Source organism: Rhea americana, unplaced genomic scaffold (assembly GCF_003343005.1).
Source record: "Rhea americana isolate MKP2758 unplaced genomic scaffold, rheAme1 scaffold_75, whole genome shotgun sequence".
NCBI lineage: Eukaryota > Metazoa > Chordata > Aves > Rheiformes > Rheidae > Rhea > Rhea americana.
Genome location: NW_028186923.1, coordinates 1,988,935 through 2,014,664, shown reverse-complemented (window position 1 = coordinate 2,014,664; position 25,730 = coordinate 1,988,935). Strand labels below are relative to the sequence as shown.

At 38.8% G+C, this 25,730-nt stretch overlaps 1 protein-coding gene across 1 annotated transcript in view; it reads right to left on the bottom strand.

Annotated features, from left to right (window-relative positions):
* Positions 1-25,730, bottom strand: part of DYM (dymeclin) — a 211,303-nt gene that overhangs the window by 102,028 nt on the left and 83,545 nt on the right. Inside the window, exons 10-13 of the mRNA XM_085322185.1 lie at positions 22,448-22,626; positions 16,398-16,523; positions 3,997-4,110; positions 2,324-2,418 (exon numbers count right to left, since the gene is read on the bottom strand). Of these exons, the coding sequence (XP_085178311.1) occupies positions 2,324-2,418; positions 3,997-4,110; positions 16,398-16,523; positions 22,448-22,626 (514 nt within the window). The remainder of the gene's footprint in view (positions 1-2,323; positions 2,419-3,996; positions 4,111-16,397; positions 16,524-22,447; positions 22,627-25,730) is intronic.

Here is a 25,730-nt window from a genome sequence, read left to right as displayed (position 1 = left end):
TAACCACAGGATAAGATTATGGAACAATAAGACATATTTTAAAAAAAACGATATATTCCTTAATCTTCCTCTTGTTTTTCTGGTTCTGTTTCAAATTTAAAGCCACCTTCTTTCATTACAACTTCTACTATACAGTAATAAAGAGTAGCTGGTTACAAAATGGCAGTCGTTTAAAAATGTTAGGGTGGCATATCTTTAGACTATATAAAAATATTGTRTTCTATATAATACAGATGATATTGCCCTTTTGTTTGCAACTCCTTTGACTTGATAGGCATGCCCATTTTCTGTGTCTATCTTTACATTATTTCCACGCAGAAAAATATGACTCCAACCCTGACAGCACCCAATGGTTGGCATAACCAGCACCCTGTCCAGAGAACTCGCCCCTCAGACTAGTCTCTACATTTTTTTCAAATGCTGCAGGGTCACAAACTACATTATCTTCTATCTGCCACCAAAGATTACTGAAGAGTTAGCCCCAAGCACAGTCTCACTCTCTGAATAAAGACAAGACAGAGCAATTCTCAATGCATTTGAACCTTTGTTAAATGTTAGCTGTAACGAGGCATTGCCTCCAACCCATGTTAAGTCTCTGCTAAGTGCTGTACAGAATTCAATCAGGGTAGCTACTAACAGYTTGCATTTTTTGAAGAACTACGAATTTTGAATAAGCCACAACTGTTTTCTTTGCTCTAACATCTCTATTTCTATTTGGCATTGTATTTCAAATGTGGCTTTATTAGTTCTTTATACAATAAAAGAGCAGCCTCCAAGATTACTGATTGCTCTTCCACCCCTTCTCACATGCCAGCACACTGTATGTTTACTCATTCCATAATCCACTTGAACCATAGCTTTAAATTTTGAATAGTAGGTGCCCATTAACTCAGAGGAGCTTGATGAAAATCAAGCCACATAGAAACACACATGCCGTTATGCTACATGACTACTAAATAGCTGATTGATGACAAAAGCCAGYTATATCAGGACTAGCAGGGTAAATTCTTCAGGGCTAAAATATATAATCAGAAGAACATATCTCACATGGGTCTGAGAAAAACGCAGTAGAATAAAATGGAAGAAAATCAGAAACATAGGAAAAAACTCCAAAGCTGGCAATGAAGTATCACATAAAGAACAGGAGTGAGTTTGTGAGCATCAGGGTAGCATATCTTACACAAGCCAGGGATCTGTGACTTCACTTCAGAAGTCAAACACCAGTAAAGGCTTGGAAAGCCAAAACGAAATGTACCTATACTGCAAACTTGTGATGTGAGAAATGAGAAGCACAGGTGTTTGAGACATCAGAGACAGGTAGCAGAAAAAAAGYTCAAATTTAAATTCTGAATGCCCATTAACAGTGCCAGGGTAGTAGAAGATTGTGTGTCAAGCAGGGAGAAGGTAATAAAAGGATGTATTCACGCTAATTAGTAGTTAATATGCAGGGAAGCAAGCATTTCCAGAACACAAGGGGCAAGGAAAGAATTAAATCCTGAACACCAGTCATTTACGAACAAAATGTATTTCTTGTTAACCTAGTCCTTTACAAAGTGTACATGCAACCATTTACTTATTTTTGGCACCCAGTTTGTAATTGCCAAGCACTATGGAGGTTTACTCCAAATTGCATTGGTTTCCTTTAGGGTGTGCAGCAGGTTGGCTGCCAGGATGAGATTGGTACCTGCTGCACAATTACATGCCTTTACACAGTGATCTATAGCACAGAAGGAAAAATGAGAAGGACCAACTGCAATATCTACTTCTGCAAAGTTATGGCTCTGCTTTTGGAACCAGAGTAGATATTGATTATCTTATCACTATAAACAATCATTTGAAAACTACAGGTGTAGGGTCTACAGCCCATATTTACAAGACTATTACAAAATAATCATTATATTTGTCTGATTTAACAGATAAAGCTTTTGCCAAATGTACAGGAAGAACTGAACCAAGCTGAAAATTCAGTGTGTGCAATATGTAAGAACCACCTCACAGGGCATCTTTGTAATAACTTGATACAGGACTAAAAAAGCATAGCTCCTAGAAATCACTGCAAATCTTTCAGTTTAAAAGGAGCCGCTGAGCTATACTGTTAAGAGAACAGTCAGAAGTTTCTCAGAGAGAGAAACTAGTACTGCTTGTGCATTCTGAACAGAACCAGGCTCTAGAAGCAAGTCAGATTTATTCAGTTAACTGAGTTYCAGTCAGTTACTTAATTCATCAGCCTCTATTAAGGCATATAAAATTCAAGCTCATCTACTCCTGACTTTCAGCAAAGATGAGTTTAAATAGAGCTCTGTTTCAGACATCTTTTATTTACCTGATGATCCTCTGAGCAGCATATTGATGAAGTGAGCGAAACTGTGCCGACATATTTGCTAAGGCTGCCAGACAATTTGTGTGGAGGTACTTGTCCTGTTGGGAAAAAAATAGGGAGGAGAAAATCATATCAAACTCTCCTGTTTATATACAGTGATACCTGCTAAAAGAAACCACTCAAAAGACTGATAAGTATCTGTTGCCTTATAGGAAGCGGTCAAAGAGGTATAACAGAACTGCTGATTGCATACTTGGGAATGTTCTAAAAACATTTTCTATAAGGCTTATAGGAGTGATTTCATAGAGATTTTAGTGTGTGTGCAGCAGGCATGCACRTACATATATATGTTGATTTACCACATCATGGTTGTAACAAATACTGAAAGACATTTTCCTACMCTACCTTTTACAATCTTATCCTAAATGATCTGCTCTTGATCCTCCTAAAAATTCCTTCTGAACAGTCTCAGTATCCCACCTCCCCAGAGCTATTACTATATGATACTCCAGAGTTCTGCTCTCCTTGTTAGCAGCTCTGACACCATTTGACCAGAAAGGCATATGAGTGACGACACTATCAAAGCGAAGGTTTTTCACAGACACAACAAACTTCAGAAGTCATAGCCATATGGGAGTCTTCAGTATCAACTAATCTTGGTCATGAACAAGTAAACATGGATGGGACTACTGCTCAAAAGGGAAAAAAGAATTAATCTTAAATCGTCGTACTGACTTATTGTGATAACACTAAAAACAACAGGGTTTCCTACTGTACATTCAGCTGTTGCAAGAAACAGCTATGTGATTTCCAGACTTTACTTCATCAGGGGTGTGAYCAGTCACTATGCATCAATGTTTAATTATTTCTACAAGTAAAGGATTTCTTCTCTCTAAGCAGATCTAAAATACACATTTATACCTGAGCATAACAAATTCAAAATTCTATAAATACATGCCAAAAATCTTCTCTTCTAGCTGGTACCATCATAAATGTTAAATGCTTATGTTCTTCAATCAAAACATATTTGATCAATTTTTGMATCATTTTTATGTAAAAAGTTTCTGTGACTTTATTTAATTGTTAAAAGTATTTTAAAGTGCCTGATACCATTGTTACATGTTTGATATAAGGTTTAGAATCGTACACTTCAAAAATTCACAAAAAAATAATCTATTAGGTTATGAAGTTGAAGCAGTTTTGAGTTCTTTGGCAGAACTCAAAAAGGTCTTATCTAATCACTGTACTATTTCACTGAAAAGAAAAAAAAAAATCTAACAACAAACAGCTGAAATTTCCACTTCTGAGTAACTTCATACAGGTTTAAAAAACAAAACAAAACAAAACAAATCTGCAAGCCTTTACGTGGTATTTTTTCTTCTCATCTGAACTCTGTTTCTTTCAAGAATTACATCTCTAGTTTTGTACTTAGACTATGGATTTTAGAGAATTTTATCTGATGAATTGAATGATAATGCAGAAATTGTGTTACAAGTTCAGAAGCACTTACTATTGTGATTAGTTAATATGGCTGATCTTCCCTCCCTTCTATAGCTTCAGATGTCTACTGGTTGCAGCAGAAGCGAGAAAAATCCCATATCCTGTTTGAAATTGAATTTGTTGTGCGGATTTCTAACTTCAACAGTATGTACATAAGCGTTAAATTAACTCCTTACCCTTGTCCGTGTCATGTTGTACTGGATGGTTCTTATCACGACCAGTATCAGAAGACTCCCAAGTGAGATCTCTGTTAAAACACGTTCAGCATACCAAGTGATATTTTTCAATATCTGAAAAAAAAAAAAAAGAATAGAAGGTTCTTCAGTACTTAAGTCTACCCTGAATAAGAACCCAGTAAATTGTCTGGATTCTCACATGCCTTTACAATACCAATGGCATTGTAAAGCTAAAAATAAACAGAAATGACTTTGCAATATTATCATCTGATAGATCTCATTGAGTTTTTACACATGTAAGCCTAGAAAGATGATTAAAACAAGCTATTTCACAATTTCTAATACTCTATGCCACTGTTCTCTTATATTCTTTCTGATCTTATCCTTCACATGTCAGAAAGTCTCCAGGCCCGCGCTAGCCACCTGCACAGTGTTTCCAATTCCTTCTTGTTTTCCCTTATGTCAAGCTGGGCAAGAGGCAGCATTGCAAGCTCCGACCAAGCAGCCAGCACATGCACGCCAAAGGACGCCCAGCCGATGAGTGGGGGGTAAAAACAAGAATTTGCTATYAAGGACTATTTCAGGCAAAGCTATCACACTACCACTTTTTTCATTAATATATGAGGCACATTTCAGTGAAATGTCATTAATTAACCTCTTCTCTCAAGAAGTCACATGAAAACATCATCTTCTGATTATAGCCCTTCTTCCCACCCCTTCTTTGATGAGTAAAAAGGCTTCTTGTCATTCAATTTTCATTATTTTTGCCTTCAGGATTCCCACTTCCTCCCACTGACCAATGGCCCACTTAGCAAAGCCCCTACCTTCTGTAAGAGACAGGATGAATAAGTAGTAACTCTGAATGACTTGCAGAAGACAAAGAAAAAAGGAATATTGCAAACTACTGCAAGCTGCTGCTGGTTTTACACTATTTACTACTTGTCTGAGATGAAGAGGTTCAACTCTATATATTTATATAGATCTTTCATATATTTATTTGSTGAAATTCCAGAATATTTTTAAAGAATAGCAATTAAAGATGCTTTCAGAATCTAAAGCCTTGTACAGCTCCCCAAAGCCAGATAATCAAAGAGATGCTATCTGCACAGTGTTCTCAAAGAACGTAACCCTAAATGTTGCAAAGTCAACACTACTGGTGGCAAGGTCCAGACCCAACGCTCAGGCATCTGTTGCTAAGAAGCGTTACACCGTAGCACCCCTCTCTTTGGCAATACAGGAATCTTCCACTGGMATTCAACATTGCCAAAGAGCAAATGACTCCACAGCTGAGAACAAGAAAATTGGTTGTGCTCACACATTCATTTAAGATGTGGGCATGAGCTAACCTGGAAAAATGTACAAACAACAGGAATGTAGAGCTCTGGATTCACTTGTTAAAGGTGCAAAACACCCACTCTTCTCAGTAATGGAAATGGAGGAGAGTTACTCAGTTTGACTGATACTCAGGTGTTTACTTCTCAACAGAAATTGAAAGTCATGCTTTAAATGATGCAATCACTTGGTTGCTAATCACTAAAAAAGCACTGTACTGGAATCCTAAAAGGTCACCCCATATTTWCAGTTTCCATAGAATTAAATGTCATTTAAAAATCTGTATGTTATATATTTAACGAAATAAATAATTATATTAATACTTACTGTTCTACACAATTACAGATCACAGACACTCCACACAGCTATTCTCTCCCTAATGTTTCTTAAGATCTTAAGTACTTTATATTAGAATAACTTCAATGTCAAACATTTAAATCATATTTAAGAAATAAAGAATTGTTAGGCCACATGAAGTGCCTACCRGCTAGTTTCATAATTCAGTATACTATGCCAACTTTTATTTATCTCTGCACAAGAGTACTGTGGAAATATATACTGTACAGATTACACAAATCTTACAACAAAAGATTACTCTTTGTCCTCCTCATTTTGCCTCTGCCCCAATTTGCCACTACCACCATCTAAACCCTGTGGAAAGAGCAGCCAATCTGCACTTCCTCTGGCTACTGACTGAAGACCTTAAGTTCACATATTGGCAGATTACTATGTTTTGATGAGAAACAGGAAAAAAAAAAGCAAAAATATTTTGCAACTGAAGTGAAGACAAACTTGAGCTTACAAACAGCAAGTACTACAGAAACTCTAAAACCTGTATCATTGGTCATTAAAGCTGGATTTTGTTTCCCCACAGCTTTACACACACTGAACACATTCAAAAACTAAATTGGGTTGTTTTTAGAATGGTTATGGAAATTATGAATCACTGTATTGTATTGGAATTGGAAAGAAACGAGTTCTCCCATCACATTGCCAGAATAGGACTGTTCTTTAGGATCCATAYTCAAAAATCTTGTTCAATCTTGTTTTAAATGACTCAAGCAATCAAGTTCCCACTTGGTAAACTATTTCAGAGCTCAAAAACCTCAATACTAGGATTTTTTCCCCTGGTTTTCAGTCTACTTTTCCATCTTTGCCTATTTTTATCCCACTGCTGGTTTATAATACTCCACCAGATCATCATAAGCACTTCCTCTCCCTTAAGATTTACATGTTAGGTTTACCACGTTCTTCCATTTAATGTCATTTGGGGGCACCGTGCAATAAAAACTTACATTTGTATTTAAGTTTTCCAGTTGCCAAATCAAAGGCTTTTTTAAATTATGTGCTGCGGCTGCAGACCTTCCGCAAATATCCCAATATCACTATCTACAGACATCAAAATTGCACTGATTTCTGAACCACTACCAAAAATTCAAAGATAGASTCAGTCTACAAGTAACTCTCTCTACATTAATAAGCAAACTCTTTAATAACAAARACCAAAGTTGAAGCTTAATGTACTGCACTTAACAACCCTTAAGCATATCTTTTTATTTTGTTACTCTCTTGAAAGCAAGACTATAGAATTGCCAGAAGTCCTGATTTAACAGAGACTGTCCCCATAATAAAACCTCTCTCTCTAAAACAAGGTCATATTTACAATCTGCATCTCTATTAGAAGTTAAAYGACTAATTTACCCAGCACAAAGTATTTTAGTTGATGTGTCTAATAGTATACTCCAGATTCAGTGCCTAGCCTGATAATCACAACCACATGCTACATTTAAAAACAAAACCAAAACAAAATCAAAAAAAAAAAATACAAACCTTTTACCATCAGAGCAYCAACTGCTATCACTAGAGTTGGTTACTAATCATCTCCTGCCACTCAAAAGCAACAAGCCCAAAGCACGCCCTGAGAGGTTTTACGCACAATTCAAAGTTTTCAATTTATTAATTWTTGAATTATTGAGTCCATGATAGTCTTCATGCAGTGGAATATGAGTAGGCTATATAAGAGTCCTATAAGAATTAGGAGAGCAGAAATCTTGCAGATGACAACTTGTTTTAAAGGAGAACACATTTCTTCAGAAAATTAAAAGTTGTATTTCAAAACAAACACTTCAACAGTGTTGAAGATTTTTAATCACCTTCCTGATCCTTGTTTTTCTTTCATCAATTAGCTGCGGCACTAAATTTTCCCCATGTTTCCTGCAGTTGTGTTTGGAGTATCACTAATGTAATTGGGAGGCAGAACGCTCTTTACCAACCCTTTGGAATATGATCTGCAGCAAAGCAGCTTCTTGCTTCAAAATGGACGTATTTTATAACACGCTGCTGAATTTCTTGTCCAGTTAGCGGCCTTCACTGTTGAAGTACGCTCAACGCACGCTCACGCAGTKCATACCTTCCACGAAGCCCCATCACGCTACAACCTGTGACGCATCTAAGATTTTATGTATTATGCTTTTTTTGAGGACCCAAGAAGCCCTCAAATGCCACAGAAATGGGAGTAACATTAGGGCTGAGGATGAAGAGACTAGWCCCTAATTGCTTTATGTCACCGACTCTCTGGAATGGTCAAAAAGAACAAAACCTACATGTAATTCTGCTGCTGTATGTCAGCTTCTGCCCTTAAGTCTCAAGCAAAAAGAACATCACAGGCTCTCTTTGCTTTAAAGGTTTCTTTTCATTATCAGTTGGGCTAAAGTCCTCCTTGCCTTCTGCAGAACAATCCACCTACACCCTTAAAAAGCATTTTTGCCAGCTCCAAAACACGAAGGAAAGCAAGACCTATCCTCGAAAAGCCAAATGAAAGCACCACAGCAAAGACTTCAAGCAACATATTCCAACAGTCCATCCCCCAGCAAACTTTCCAGTTACGATAGAATCATTTGCAATTAGTCAGGAACATTCAAAACAGCCAAATTAAAAGAGAAATAACCTTTTTAAAGGTAGCAGCGTCCTAATGCAATTTCTCCTTTGGGGCAAGTTTGCACAGTGTTTGTGGTCTGAGGATTGCTAGCAAAATCTATTTTGTTTAACACAAAGCTCTGGGAGATTTTTATTTCCCCTGAGCGCACTGCAGGATCCCACTGAAAGCAATGCGAAATACTCGAGAAATAATTGCACACATCTTTTAGCAAAATTCAAGAGTCAATAAATTCTAAAGAAAAACCCAAGTGGAAAAAGAAGACAGCTATGAACTTTATTCCAGACAGAGGCAATGCTTTGCAAGTTCTGTCTTTAAACATTTATYCAACAACCTTCTAAGCTCTGCTAATTACAACTCACATTTCTTCCATTTACTTCCCACCCTTCTTCACACTGTAACTCCTTCTATGTCTCCTGAATYTTTTTCATGGTACAGGAGACATTTGAAATAACATTCTAATTATGATCCAGACTTTCTCTCATACTTTATTTCTTCAGTAGGAYGGAAGCCTCCTGAAGCCGTTCTTTCGTGGAGTATTTCAATGAAGATCACATTTCTTCAAATAACCATGTTTTGCATTAGCCTATGSTGAAAAGACTAGGTATTTTTCAGCTTAATCTCCAAAAAACCAGGATTCACATCCATTCAGCACATTCATGCTTTGAAAAAAGCATGCACGAAGGCCCACAGAACAAGAGCAACATCCCAAATATCACCAAAGACTAGAGGACTAAATGAAAAAGTGAAAAAAAGATGCAGCCACTGAACAATATTTGGTGGGCTCAGGAAACTCATCTTAGGGGCTCAACTAATGCAGTCRGAGATGCACAGAATCACTTCTGCACCACATACGAAGAGACAAAGTAAGGGTAATAATGATTAAAAAAAATATATACCCATTGTCATAAGCTACATATTGGAAAGGTTAAAAAACTGTTAGTTGCTAGTTGTCTGACAGAGGCTGAATCTTCAAGCTATGGTAAGTATTAAAAGCCATGGCTGCCTCATGGAGAAACCCCCGTAAGTGTAGCCAGGGTATAAAGCTAAGCGTGAAATGGTCATCAAAAGATCTACGGCAGCTCACCAAAGAAAAGGCGCACAAGAAACAAGGGCTTGAGACTTGCAGTAAGAAAAGTTTTATATGTTTTYAAATTTGCTTTACAAAGAGGAAAGTGTGGTTTGTCAAACCAGAAGGAGAAAACTAAGAGAATACTGCTCAGAAAAACTGAATAGGACTCAGAATTTTGAAAACCTCTTGTGACCGGCAGAGCTGGACACAAAAACAAATAAGGAATGAGGTAGTGGTTAAAAGTAGACAATTTCTGTCAGCACCTTCCAATTTCCCACAGTGGAGCTGAAGCAAAGTAAATGGCTATAACGTATAGTTGGGAAAAATATTTTCCATCATATTGTTTCACAGTACTGCAGTGCTGGCGAGGGTGAAAAATGTCACCAGTTAACATGCTGAAGCATGAAAATTTCTGGTAAGCATCTTTTGCTAGAAAAATAAGAAATTGGAACAAGAAGGAAAGACTTAAGACATATTTAAGGGAGGAACACTCAAGCCTGAGGAACAAATAGGAAATGTGAAATCACTACAGAGCTGGTTTTCCAGATAGCGCAGGCTACAAGGGCAGGAGAAAAAAGGTTGACTTTCTGGTTACAGCAAGTCACTAATGTTATTTCAAGACAAACTGATGGGGATATAAAACGAAAGCAAGTCATAGAAGGAGTTTTAGTAATCAAGGACAACTAGTCAGGACTGATATCCTATAGGATTACAAGGAATAGCCTAAAAGAGGAAAAGAGTCGTGCAATATTTTCATGAAGCAGGCAACTGAAAAGTCAAAAAGTTAAGTCAGTTGGGTAATTAACAGGCTAAATATATGAGCTTTGCTGCAAAAAAGATACGCTGCTAAAAGGGAAGTCACTGAACATCCTGCTGCTGTTAAGGAGAAACCTATGATGAGACACAGTAAGTTAAAGAGCTGTCGCAAGTTATGGCTGCGATAAATGCTAGTGTGCATATTCTAGCCTGTCTCAGCTGCAAAAGGACTGGCTTGAAGGTGTTGCAAGAGAAWTTTTTTTATTATTATTTCACAGTTCTAAAGTGCTAAAGTAAGCATACACAGTCAGTCACTCAGGGTGCAGTTACTAGGCTGTGATTTCTTAACAAGAGCTAATTTGTAACTAGGTAAATATGTAAGTTTTCACGAGAAGTTTTTATACAAAGGGACAGATGAACTGCCTTGATCATGAAAAATTGGATCCAAAGTTGACTACTGCACACACTTGAAAGCTCCAGAAGAAAAATGTACTGTTATATGAAGAACCACATATGATAATTAAGTAAAACAGTCACCAACGGTAGTATATACATACTACGGGGGTAAGTCGCAGTTGCATGTTTCAGTTCCTGACTTCTGAATGCTTAGAGTACTGAAAATTTAACATTTTTAAACAAAATACAACTGTGAAAATGAGTAGTAAAAACATTATTTGTTTTGACATCACGCACAGTGTAAATCCAAGCCAATATTACATAGAGGAAATATTCCCAGATGCTTATGGAAAACTTACAGAAGCACGCTCTAAAATGATACCCAAGGATTGCATTTTTTTCCTCCTCCTCTCTGCGATAAAGTAGACTTATCCTGGGAAACACCAGTTCCTTTATTTACATTATGATCTGCTACTCAGGAGCTGGAATTCACCTAGAACCAGGCTCTTACTCTATATGACTGTATTTGCCAGAAAGCAGACATTGCAGTAACAATTCAAAGCTGACAGCTCCAGAATTTTTGCATATGGCAACTTATTAATTTATAACAATGCATCTAATGCAATACTTTCTAAACGCAACTTTTCTGCCTGTAATCTCCTAGGTGTTTTTCAAATAGCAAACAAACCTCTCTCCCTTCCAAACTCTCATAAACAGTCCTAGCCTTTAGCTTTGGAACTGCCACAAAAAGGCACGTACTTGAGAAAAATGGAGAAGGTGATGATAGCACGTGTCATCCTTGCACAGATAAGCCCCGAAAAAGGGAAGACATGCTCTGCTACAGACTGACAGCAGAAGAGCACAGGACCTTGGGAGTCTCAGCTCCCAGTCCATGCCCCCACCAGAGAGGCTGTCTCCACAGGACAACAGGAGTTGGTCTGGGACAAGTTACATAGGCTAAAGGAAGACCTGGAGTCCTCCCACTCCTCCCATTGCATCATTTTCATCCACTGGTAATTCTTTGGGTCATGTCCAAGCCTTCATCCACCTCGTTCTCACTCTCTGCAGTCCGTTCCCCRCTCCTTGACCAGTTGAACCATTCCTTCTTAGATCGCTCTCTTCCTGGMCTCCCTTTCCCTCACTTGCCCTTCCCTGTTCCAGTCTCCTCATCTAAATGCAGTCTGACTTCACCTTCTCTAGCATTTTATTGCTGTGCTCCTATCCTCCCTCTTTTCTCATTTCTTGCCTCAGCACTCCCAATTCTCACCTGTTTCTTGACAATTTTTTTTTCTCTTTCTCTCTCTGTCCACTTGTATCCATCCCATGTTCCTTGGGAAACAGCCACTCCTAACCACAGTCTCTTTCYCCTAATGCTTGTCACATCAGACATTTCTGTGCCTAAATGCTCCTTTCTTCATTTCCCCTGCATCAAATCATGCAGCTCCAATCAATGCTGTCCGAGGAGTAACAAGTCACCGTTCAGAGTGCAGCCCCGTCCCAAAGGAGCAGGAAGCAGCAGTTGCACAAGTTTCAGCTGGTCCCTACATATCTGAATTGACACACAYTCAGCCCATCGGCAGGGAAGGATGCAAACAGTCCAGCTGGCTCCAGGAGCTGCGAGAAGCAAATAYGCAATAACCCCCGGCGCCGGGCTGCTACATGCTACGTCTGCTGTGCAGAGGGAAACAGCCTGCTCCTCTTTGTCCCGGGATTTACGATTTGTTCAAATTTAGTCATATTATCACCGGCAAAACAAGACATATCCACTAGCACAAAGACCACTTGCCAAACTGAAAATTCCTAATGCAAAACATCCAGTCACCAGAGCTGCTCAGAGAACGTGCTGACAGTTTTAAACATGGACGAGACATGTCCTGCCCTGATGTCAMTCCAGGAACGGCCAATGGTTCTGACAGAAGTATTGACTAAGTGTGATATAACCAACAACAGTTAATTCATTGAAATTAGATTTGAAAAGTAGTCCATCAAAATATATTCAAGTATGTATAACTGTAATAACTTAAGAAGTRATAGTTTTTCTATTCTCATTGGAGACAGACCAAAAAGTAACACTGCTAGTTGCAAATGGGCCTGGGTCAAAAAACAGAATTTTGTTTCACWGAAGACTTCAGGTTTTTACAATTTGTCTTTATCCCAAAGTGGGTGGAAAAGCAAAAAAGAGATCTTTTGATCCCCACATCCCCAAGAGACACTTAATATTTATTCAAGATTCATCCAAAACTCATTCAAGAAAGCCCAATGCCCTGGAAAAACGTAAATSGAAATCCATTCCTTCATTCAGGAAGTAGGGAAACTCAGCTGTAGACTTCCTCATATCATGGTAACCRGCCTAATTACTCAAAAATATTATTGGCCATCTGGAGTTTTACTGCAGGTCTCCTCGGAGATTAGCTCCAGATTTGTCTTGCAGCTAAGMAACTTCTCATACAAGAGGAATCCTTTTGCAAAAAGGGTATCTTACTGAGTCACCACTGCTGAGACYACCAGGTCTGATTGCTGTCATGCCCTGAATTAGTCAACTATTCTTTTTTAGTCAAAATTTCTTTTTTTATTATTTTTTTAGCATAATGAAAGTAAAAACATTATGATTTCCATAGTCTGTCACCATTTACTACAACCATTTACTACTACAGTAGTATTATAAGTAACTAATTCATAAAGTACTATAGAATTAAATTGAGATCTCATCTCTCTTTTTTTTAAAATAAAGTTTCATAAATCAAAGAAGAAAAAACACCAATACTTGTCTATTTAAGGAACTCTYGCATTGACTAGTTTACCCTGTTGTTGTTGTTAATAGTGAAAGAATTCGAGCTCTGCATGGTTACAGTGCCATCTTGCATTAAGGCAATTGCAGGAATAGGACCTATGTTTTTGATCATACTTTCCAGGCAGTTAGGACATTTATTTTAAACAAAAACGCTTCAGCAGTCAAAAAGAGTTTCTGTGGTTTCCTGAGCTCTTTACCAGTTGCTATAATCACAAGATTTACAAAACTGTGCTTACTAAAATTAATCAAAAAAATCAATAAATAAATGTGGGTGTGATACCACAAAGCAAAATAGCCCATAAATGGATTGTACAGTCATGCTTCTTATAAGAACATTACACAGGATACAGAGCAGAGAGAGRAAAACAGGTTGACTTAAAATACATCAAATCCTTATTTTTCTTCATAYTTCAGCCAAGTGATGGAGGAAAAAAAAACTCCTACTGCAGTKGCTAAAATGTGATAAATACTTGTAGTGAAGAGTTCAACTATAGTTGTGCAGCTGATGCTGGATGGCCACATTTTACACAGTTACATATATAGTTTTACCAACCTTGATCATAATATTGTGCCTCCTTATGACATCCTCTCAGTCTCTAGGAGTTACATACTTAATATTTAAGAAAGTATGAGACTAATTCCTTATTTTATATGGTGTTGTTTAAAAGGCAAGTCTGTCCTTCATACGAGGGCACCTTCGTGTGATCGTTYAAAAGGATGGGTGTGGGGAAATCACATACCAGTACAATTTTCTATCTCTTTTACACTCAAAGAAAAATTGGTACAGTAATTAYATTTCTTCCCCATCCTAGCTCCACAGGATCCCATCACCAGCAGATCCAGCTGGTGGCGTTCCCCAGCCAGGATGCAATGCTCACTTTTGCGTTTGGATATTCACAGCCCTCTGTACRGTTCAGCTATGTTGCAGATCACGAAGGCAACTTTTTCTTTTTGGACAGATTACACATTTTATTGAAATAACACAGTCACTGACCCTGTTGTCTATGCTGTAGTTTATTCAAGTGTCTTTCAAGGTACAAAGTTGAAATTTTGCACAAGAAGAGGACCTATTCTCCTCCTTCATCATGCCAATCTGTTCCTGTGGCACTGAGGCTAGAGTATGGGATAAGAAAAAGGCTTCAAATTCAACTGGAAATGCACAGCAAAGGTTAAAAAAAAGGGTGTTAAAAAGATTCCTTTTTTTTTGAGGGGGGGGGGGAAACGACATGAAGTATGCTCTCTCCTTACACCTGGAACATGCCCAGCTCATACAAGAATGGAGAAAAGGATAAAAGAATGTTAAGGAACAAAGGAAAATAGGAGAGAGAAAGACTAGCGTATTCCAAACCTGTCTTCTGTAAGTGCCATTATGCTCCTTTAGCTGTTGATGGTCAAAGTTCATTTTCGGATCTTCTTCCGCAGCAGGGTGACAGGAGTAGTTCACAACCCCAGGCCTAGAGACTCAGGGCCTCCCAACTACCTCCCTCTATCCAGTTGAGGGACAAAACTAGCAAAGCCCTGGCCACACGCTGCCACCAAAGGATGGTCCTCACGAGGCACACAATGTGAGTAGCTAACAGGAGGCAGAACAAAGATCAAGATGGGAAGAAAATGACAGAAATGAAGGCAGAACTGAGAAAAATCAGCGCAGGGTAAGAGGAACAAAATATTTTTTTTTTTTTTTTTAATTGGAACAATAATATCCATATTACTCAAAGCACTACAACTACACTGGCAGGGAGAGCTGCAAAGGCAAGAACAAACTGGACAAGGAAACTTGATTTATGTTTTCATTCCACAGCTGRACTCTCATTAACAATTTTAAGGAAATCTTCCACTTTTACTTATCCATCAAGGAATTTGTTGAAAGACCACATGTACYGCCTTCAAAGTGAATGAAGAAAAATGAGGGAAGAGACTATGAGGTAGGAGTGGAACTTGTGGGCTATATCCCTCAACAAGTTCAATATACGATCCAAGTTAAATAATTTGGTGATATGGGATCCAAATATACACACTACGTACATGTAGTACATAGTACACAATTAGGTTCAAGACATGAAGGTGGTGCAGAAGGAAGTTTTCAGAAAAATGTTATTTCAATCACCTGCAAACCTACTGTAGGAGTTCTTCCTAAAAGGTGCTCCTAAAAAATATTCATTTAAATGCCAACTCTTCTTACTTTCTACATATAGAGCTATATAGAATAATCTGAGATTTCAGAAATTAAATACTGCACACCTCTTATTTGTCACCACAGAAAAATGTCACATTCCCTCTCAAACTGGCTCCAGTCTGGATTTTACCTGACAAAATAATTCTGTTTATATACCCAAAKATTCTGCTTCCAGCTTTTCACATTTCATTACTTGCACATAATCCTGAAATAGAGTTTCYATGTCCCAGCCAAAAAAACAAATAAAATCAGCGCAGACATCATCTGCATTATGGAAGCTTTAGGAGCTGGGAAACTAGAACATAATTATCCAAGGTACTCTCCAGCACAGATGGTCAAGGGCCAAAGCTAGTCAAAATTTGAATCATATTATACGGACAATATAAAAGAGATATTAATCTAGCAGAAAGACAGAAAAGAGATGCCAAGTGAGGAAGTAGCATTCAGTTTGGAAAATAAAACTCCAGCTAAAAACTCCTCCCCTCAGCTGAATCTAAGTGGTTGAGCAAATTCTTTTTTCTTTTTTTTTCCAAAGAGAAATTAAAAAAGTTGTCTGTTTTTCTCTCTTCTCTCCCCATCACTTCCATGGCAAACATTCATCAACTTTGGGCAGCCTACCTGTCTATTATTGTGCTAATGTGCAACAGGAAACACTGGGAAGAGGAAAAAGAACATATATATACAAATAGTATCTCCTTTACAAGAGGCAAAGTGTTTGTTCACTTCACTAGGAAAGTCTGGAAAGGCCACTTGTAACTTTGGTTTAATCAGTCTTCACAGAAAAAAACAAGTATATGCCATCAAATCCAGAAGAGCATACATGGTCTCTAAACCAACTCTGCTGAGGAACTAGTCAGCCAGATATACAGAGGCATTTTTAAGGAAATATGCATTTAAATGATTGTTAGGTTCTGAAGAATTATTTACCAAAACAGCAACTCACCACTTCATGAATGGATCGATTGAAGCCATCGTCCTCTGTAAGGATCAAGAGAATTATAAGAGCCATGTAAACATGGTGTGAATTCCTTTCTTCCACATGATACAGGATTTCGAGAATTGGCAAAACCTTTAGGGAAAGAAAAAAAAATGTATATATTTAGGTTTTCAAGTATCTCAGGCAGTAAAAAGAGGAGATTAGAAACCTCCCCTGCATCACTCTGCCCTTCGATGGTAGCATAGCAATCACTCCCTCTTCAAATAACCAACCCTGAACACTGACGTAAACYCTTCATATACCTTCCATCTGTTTTCTTCCGTCTCCACCAGAGAGTCTAAACAAATTCTTTCTTGAGGTGAGACCTGGAATTTCAATTCCTAATAAATGAGATTTCCAGCCATATCAGTTACCAGAGACGCGCAAAGTTTTGCTTCCCCTCTGAACTATGGGGGGTAAGAAAACACAATTATTAAGCAAGAGTTTCACTAGTTTAAGCAGGAAATGGTTGTTTCTGACTATTTTTGTTAACGCAAGTGTGGTCTGAAGTAACTATCCTCATCAAATATGGCCAGGTGCAGGAGACCTGATGTGCACAGAGTTATTTTAAGACCTGAAGCTCAACTCTCAATTTGGTGTGTGGAGATAACTCTAGAAAGGAATCAGTTTGGGTTGAGTTTAAAACTAGACAAGGCCTGTTTTTCTAATTCAAGATAATATGCAGCCAAGGAGAACTGACATTATTATGAGAGTTCAGCCCAAGGTCTTGCAACAGTTCCACCAGGATGAACAGTTTCAGCCAAAGTCTTGCAATAATAATGAAAATGAGATTTCATTACCACAGCAAGCATACCTGAATACTAGTCTAAACTCATTCCAGATGATTGTCTATTTACCAATAGAAAATTAGCTTTCCACTGGCCCAGTATAGTGTGGCTTCCTCAAGCTGCAGAAATAGGCCTAAATCACAAACTACACTGGAAAAAAAAAAAAAGGAACTTGGAGAGGAAAAAGCCTCCTCTTAATTCCAAGATAGTGAATGAGACACCAAATTCATTCCAAGAAATTTGAGCCACCTAAAGAGTTGCTGTTTTTAAAAACAATCCAAGAGAAGCAAGATGAATCATGTGAAACCTATTCTGGGGCTAGGCCAAGACTCTCAAGTGCATCGCGAGTCTCTAAAATGGTCAAAGTGTTCTGTTAAAATCAACAAGTTCCAAGGCAGTTGGACCACTGTGAACACACTTTGCACAGTTTCTGTTCTAACCAATGAGGCTGATCTAAATGCTGCAGGCAAATGCTGTTGACGATGCTTCACCCAGGGTCAAGGCAATATCACAAAAAACAGAAAAAAGTAGTTGCGTCYCCCTCCCAAATATCTTTCCTTTGTAGTTTCAAAGGATTCTTAGGAAAGTTCTCTCTTCTGCTAAAATCGGGGTTGATATTTTTGTGATTTGTAAATAYAAATCTTGATAACAAAGGCAAAAAAACCACACACTGCTTTTGCAGAATATCTACGTAGCACATAGCAAAAATAGTCATCCTCTTCCTTGGTTTGGGGAAAAGGAYGTTTCTCTGTAACCTTGCACAGACAACTTCCAATTTCTACCTCCTTCTACAGGGTAGACTCTGCTATGCTGGTTGAAGGAGCAGTTATTTCCAGAGGAAGTTACACCATTGGAGTTCTTTGGTAAAGTGCTAGGAGAGTCTACATGTCACGCGACTTAGCACAAAATCCCCCCGGAGTAAAGCTAGCCAGCCTTACGCCAACTCTCCAAATCACTGCGTTCAGGCTTCCTTCCCTGCACGTGTCTTCAGGATTTTTGAAGATCTCTTCCTACTGCCACTTATCCTTGCTTTTCTTTCTACTTCTGTTTCAGACTTTGCTCATTCTGCCTATTGGACCAAACTTACAGGGGCAAATGGCAGTTTAACAGCTATCACCCCACCCCTCATATATGAAAATTGGATCAATCTATAGAGTCCCTTTATCTTTTTCTTTGCACATGGACTGCTGTGTTAGAAAATGAGCTATCCAGACCTCTGGTTATGCCTAGAAGATATTTAACACCTAMGTATTGCTACTACCAGAAGAAAAATTATTCAACCAGCCAGCATTTAAAAAGCAGAGTCAGGATATAAGATAGAATTCTAATTATGCTAAAACTTATATAGACGTCTAATTGCAATGCATTTCTACAGCAAATCTTATATTATACACACACAGCAAAATTTGGAGATCTCTCAGGGAACTGGCATGGAGTAGCCAGGCGCTGGGCAGGGGGGCAGCCCCTCTGCATCAGTCACACTTGGTGCAGTGCACACACTCACACTTGCAGCAAGCAGAACTTCTCCATCCCAATTTTCCACTCATCTGAGCGCCATGTCCAGGAAGACTCATGCAAATAAGTGTCCTGGTTATAAGAAAAATTACCATGATACAACTCTTCATTCAAAAGCTTTGGCACATCCGACTGCCCAGACAGGCTCTCCAATAAGCATTTCATTCTCTGCTTTCAGAAACAACAAAAAACATGCAATAACCACCTCCTTGGTGGTTGCAGGCTCCCTTGAATTGCAGATTCATGTGCTAATTCTCATTAAACTGAAAATCATTCGACTACTACTAACACTCTTCCATCAGGATCAGCTTTTAATGCTAACTTTTTATTAAGCACAGTTACCAGTAAAAAGTTRCTTTTAATCCTCAAAGCAAGGGGCAGGTAAAAACCAACACTGGCAATTACAGGTGCTATATTCAGTCCAAGGTCAAGAACAGCTTCCCCAGCAAAGAGTTTTAAAATAGCTTGTCTGCAGCCTATGATACAACACAAGATAGTTTGGGTTAAGCCCATTGCTCCTGAACTTATGACACTGGAAAAAATATTGCCATACCATCGGTTGATATAAACGCATCATCCTATACATCATTTTGATCTAATCATGTTGGGTAGCAACAAAACATAGAGCAACAAACAGAGCAGCACTGCACAGCTCAGCCGCCAAAGCAAAGAACGTTCAGCTGGAAGCTCTTCTCCCTCACAGGTAGATATCCCACTAGCATTTTTATCCAAAATAGTGGCATTAACTGCTTCTACAAAAAGAAGATGACTTGATGTTTTCCCATCCGCAAGCCGTAACACCACACCGAGGAAAGCATTTGCTAACTGYCCCCTACTTCACGAGTCCCACTACTTCCTGGAGAACCTTTGTGAGGACTCTCACTAACGCAGCCGAAGTGCAGCCAGGAACATCCCCGAAAGCATCACATATTTAGACCAATTATTTTATAAAATTGTACAAAGAGACACACTAAGTTAGGTAAGACACATCAAATCCTATTAATTCTACTAGGCAGACTTATTACAAGGAGAAAAAAGATGTTGCATTATTAATGATAAAGCAATATATAGAATAATTGAAGCTGTTTGTGTACAACTCAGCAGTAGATTCCATACACAAATTAGGAAGCAAGTTGAGACAAGCCTTATTATAACTGTTAAACAATCCACATTGAATCAATTTACAAATTAAATTAAAATTACAAAAAGAGCAAATACACATATCCCCAAAAAGCCAGGAAATGCCACAGAACATCTACTAGTGATGCTTCCTGGGTCTCAAAACCAGAAGGTATTAAAAAAGGGGGGGGGGAACAACAAGACTGCCTTGAGTGAAGCAAATTAGCGACAACCTGCAAACCCCCTGAAACTTTAAGATGAGAACTCGGCTCGACTGCTGACCTGGTCTCTCATGTATCACAGACCTTTATCCCAGCACCCGGCCTCGCTGCATGAACAGCCCACACCTTAGCACTCAAGTGCTAATGTTCCTCCAAAACGTCATCCATCCTTGTTYGGAGATATCCTTGGAGAGCACTGCTCTGTCAGCACTTTCCTCCAATGAGCTAATTGCCTTAACTGCTTTGTTACCGCTTAGGGCATGGAATTCGCCTTCCAGCCTCCAGTCCTTGTCGTGCCTTTCCCTGCAAGTCTGCAGAGACCTTTCTGCTCAGTGTTTACACCCAGAAAGGTGCTTACACATCCAGACACTTCTCAAACTTCTTTCAGACAAACTGGACAGTTAGCTTTCTAAGCTTCTCGCAGTAAACCTTCACAGTTGTTGGGTGTTTTTTTTTGGGGGGGGGGGGGAGTAAAAAGTTGTTTCTCTACACTATCTTCATTTTTCAATAGTCTGTAAATACTTTATGGAATATGTTAGTGCAACACCAGAATAGCACATAGTATGTTAGCACCAGTCTTGCAGTTGCCATATACGGAAACAGAAAAGCAGCTCCATACTCCTGCCCAGTTGTCTTATTTACAAATTCAAGACTGAATCAGCCACTTTTAGCACAGTGTTGTAACAAGGAGATCGTGATTTCTTTGTCCAGTAAATTCCCCTTGCTCCCCAACCATTTTCATTTCCTTCAGGATGCACTCCAGTCTTTTTGTTCCTAAGAAAAAAAAACTACTTTTGGCTGGAATAAAATACACTTTCTGAAGTGCCCAGCCCAAGTTACAAAGCAAGTCAAACTGCTCTTCATCATTGTTTGCTGCTCATCCTTATCTACCATCCTGCTAGAGGCGAGCAGGCTGTATAAAGATGCCAGCAACRATCACAAAGACTAACAATACGCATGAAAAGTAAAACAAAAGAAGGGGTAACAATATGAGACAGAGCTAATGGTTTCATGTTTTGGTATTAAGACMAATACATTGTTAACTTTGCAGTAATCCTTTTCTCAATTTTCTTGGCTTTTCCCAGAAAGCCAGCTTTTTAGTGTTGCGTGCTACTTCTGGGATTGCTAAAAGGTTTTTGCTTTTTTTTTTTTTCTTTTGAGAGTGGGAGGAAAGACAGGTGATAATATATGATAATATCCCCCATGGCACAATGCCTAAGTATCTGCATCTGGAGCTGTTTTGACATACACACCTTGTGCTTTTTCTGGAAGCTTTACAATATATGAAATACCATAATTATAAAACAACACACACACAGACCCCTAACCTTTATTTTCCCAGAGAGAGTGTAAATTGGTAAGTTTAGCAGCTGTGACACATGTCATACCGCATACCAACAGCCCAGAAAAGTAAATGTGACAATTTGTCCACAGAATTCTTCCAAAATGACTCAGCCCTGGCTTCGATAATCTTCAGTGGACCACACAGGAGTTCAGTCTTGAATCATCAGTTCAATATCAACCATCTTAGCTGAGTTTGCCAACAGCGGTGTCTATCAATTCCGATTTTAGCAATGTATCTATCTGCTAGAACTTGGACTAGGACCAAATTCATTCCGTAGCTGCCACCAAACAGGCATGGGATCTRATTATCTGGCAGGATTTCAAATATTAAAATGGAAAAGGTTCTCTGTTCTGTAACCAATTCCCGTAGACAGCCATTATCTTATTAAAGGAATGCTTTTTAATAAGTAAGATYTGTTAAAGTGGTTTGTGACATTACTAAACATAGAAGGAGGCAAAAGCTGATTTATAAGCTACAAAAAACTGTACCAGGTGGCTGTTACGTTGCCTATTAACCACAATCTTATCTCAAAGCAGCTAAATTTCCAGTTGCATCTCTTAAAAAAAGAGGAGTTCCTTGAGGAGTTCCAGTCTCAGACACTTGCATAGGTCAACTTYGTAGGACACTTGTCACACTAATGAAATTACAGCTTATATTGTTAACTACTATGCATGTATACATACCGGAAGCTTGCCTAGGTTTTTGGTCTAAACATCTAAAAAAATGAAAAACAAAGTAATGAACAGAGGMGTGTCTGCAACCAGTTTCTTACAGCATGCCCAGAAGTCAGCAGCTTTTACCTGGATCAGATTGGTAATGGCATTAGGCACAGACAGTCTGATAGCCTTACAAGTGTTAGCTTAATGGTAGTTGCACGATCCGCATAATACTCCTGAGATGATATAATGAAGGTGAATAAGTTGATTGGAGTTGGCACTTCCATAGAACAGGGAACATGAGCAGCCAGTCACACAAAAGCTACTCCAGACCAGCCCCTCTGGAGTACTAGAGGAACAGAACAATACTTACAAGGTTTTCTATGTCCGTGCGTGCCAACACGTATGTCCGCACGTTGCTGTTTTGATGCAGAAGCATGTATAAAAGAAGAGTTGCTTGATCAGATTTCTGTTGCTCACACAAAGCTGTGTATAAACTGTTAAAATTTATCTGGAAAGCATGTGGGTTCRATGAAGAGAAAGCAGTGTTATCTGAAATAAAGAAATCAAAAATTGTATTTAACAAAAATATTTACCATGCAGGTACATGTTTATTTTATAAAATCTTCAGGCAAAATATTTTCTATTACCACAGTAAGAAAAGGAGGGTTGGTGGGGAGAAAAAMCACTTAAGACTCTACTGTCACCAGTAGTCATAAACCTCAGGGTCTAAGAAACTTCAATTGTGTCCAAAATCCGGGGCCATGCTCTCTCATATAAGAATCCTTTAAAATAAAAGTGCTCAGATCTTCTAGATAGCTTCTACTATTAAAAAAGAAAACAATCCCATGAATTGCCACAAAGGCAGCAGCTACCAGACCTTCACTGTAACTGGTGACAGACTGACCACTGTATTTTCAAACCTTGTAACCAAAACTTTCAAGTTTAGTTTACTTGCACTGAGGTGGCCTCTTTCCTCTGAATTTGTCTGCATGGAGGGCAGATGCATATGATTCACTGCAAATCAACTGATAGGCTTGAACTGTAAGTATTGCATGACTTTAAAAGTTATGGGGTACTTTTTTAATGCGTTAATTAAAATGATTTAAAACGCCATGTCACAAGGCCTACCAACACTCAAAGTAACAGTAGCTGGTTCATGTGTACAATATAATCCGTGGCACAGCTGGAAGTGAAATAAAACAGAAGAGATTTCTGTTCACAGAACCTTTTTGCAGTACCATACAGCAATCTCTTCTGAGAATGCAAACAAGCTAAGCACATGGAAAAATTACAGCAATGTCATGGCAAGAAGATATTGTGGAGACAGCAGCAGTTTGGGTGCTCAAGTATGCTATAGGTCTGGACTTGAAAAAAAAAATCTCTATTTCTATACACAAGGTGCCCAAAGTTGAAGAAATTAACTAAAACTCCTTAGACCCCACAGAGTGGGGACTTCTGAATTCTTTACTTTCTTTAAGGAAAAAAAGTGTAACCAAGGAAAGTTTTGCTGTAGAAAACAGCATGGCAGAAGTACCTTCTGCACAGTAATTTGTGGGCAGAGAGGAATGTAAGGAGAGTGAGAAAAGACTCAAAAAACAACTCAAATTTTTACTACCCATTAAACTTGTATTATGATAGCAGGCATGCTAGGCAGTAATATCGCACTGCATTTGAGCCTTTCCCAAAGCCCCAAAGACTTCTCAGATATTATGCCTGTATCACCACAGAAAACAGTGCGAGCATTCTCACCACGTACATGCCCGTGGACGGGAACTGCGAGCCAACACAAATACGGCTCTCTAATGCACGGCTCCATGGTTTCCCACCAAACTGTTCTACTGTTCCAGATAAATCTCTACGCTGGTAGAGGTAAACACCACCTACACCCACTGAAACATGTACCTGCCACTTTTCCCACTCTTTTCAGGATATGTTGCTAGTAAAGTTTCCAAATAGCTAGTGACTAYTTGGGGCAGTTAAACTGGGATGTATGTGGCAGTTGCCACTTACTTTGAACAATATCCCCAACCTTTTGGGGAGGAAAAACTGTTGTATTTGGAATGGCTGTTGGAAATGCAGGAGAGCCACAGCTCCCGGTGGGTTTCTGGGAGTCCAGTGGAGACGGCTTGTGCAGGAGTGACTGCTTCTCCAGAGGCAGCCTCTTGGCCTCCGCACGGGGCAACTGCTCCGGACATTCATCTGGACTCAGTAGGAGACACTGATGCAAGATGTTCTCCTTCCTGCAGGAGTTTCCAGCTCACCAAGGGTCAGGAGACACTGCCTCACGTACAGGCTAGATACAGTCCATCAGCTGGCAGCAGCTCCTAGCTCTGTGAGGCTGATTTGGCAGGGATGGAAATCGTGCCTCTCCTGGACGCTCCATACCAAAAGGAGTTTGGTTGAGAGAAAAATTTCCTTTTTTTCTCCCGAACTACCATTTCTTCCCCGCCACTTCAAACACCGGTTGTCCTCATGGACTGACTGCTTGAAAAAAACTTGTATTTCAAGCAAATATTCTTCTTTACCAGGTAAAATTTTGATGTAGACAGTAAAATCAGATCAGTGCTTTATTAAGGATGCTGATGCCACGGTTCATTAGCTGAGGAGAGTCCACTGACCTTCAAGCTCCTCTTAAGTGAATTTTTACACTGTATCATCATAGCACCTCACTATCTATTTTATTAAAGATTTAACAACCAGTAAGATTTTTTTCTAAACATCATTTAAAAAGCTTMTAGAATCCAGTAACAGCAGTAAATCATGTATTATTCTACAGAATATTAAAGCAACCAACAAAAAAGTTAAAATATTCTTGAGCATGTAGAATAAAGGATAACTATCTCAAATTTCATTAGTTCTGTCTCCATTAAACTATATAAATTATTTTTAAAAGCCAGTTTCCTATTATACTCCTATACTATAGATCATTATGACTGTAACCAGCCTCTCTTTTTCATACTATTCTCCTTCTTCCAGACGCTCAGAATGTTCACAGGAATGAAATATAAGCTCGGTTATATGAACACTGCTAGTGAAAACAAGTTTCAGCCCATTCAATAAGTGATTCTATAAACATATACATTTAGGGAATATATGGCTTTGCAAGCTATTTTGACAAGAATAGGTTTTAAAAATTTTATAATGGTTAGGGCCATGTTAGGACACAAATGAGCTTAGAGCTCAGCCTGCTCAATGCTTGCAGGTTAAGAAATATAAAAACTTAATGTGCCCCAAACAAAGTGAAAAACACAATCACAGTTATGTGGCTGCACAGGTTATCATGCAGCAGCAGAACTGTGTTGCATAGCCATGCGCACACTGTTAACCTGCACACAGCCAAAAAAAAAGGAAAATCCAACGACTAAAACTTGAAGAGATATAACTATATGGATATGTGCAGACAAAAAGCAGCACACACCATCTTAATGCTGAGCTGCCCAGACACAAGGCAAGCCAGGCTGAGCTGTGTTACTGTATTACTGCGTYCAGCTAAAGACCTCTGTAGCAGGACTTTATAATTCAGTGCAGTATTGTGCTTGTGGTTATATGACATACGGACTTGAACTGGCCTTTCCAAAAACAAGATATGTGAAGAAGTCTGAAATCTTCCATGTAGACATATCCTGTGAAAGTTTACATTAACCAAATTCTCC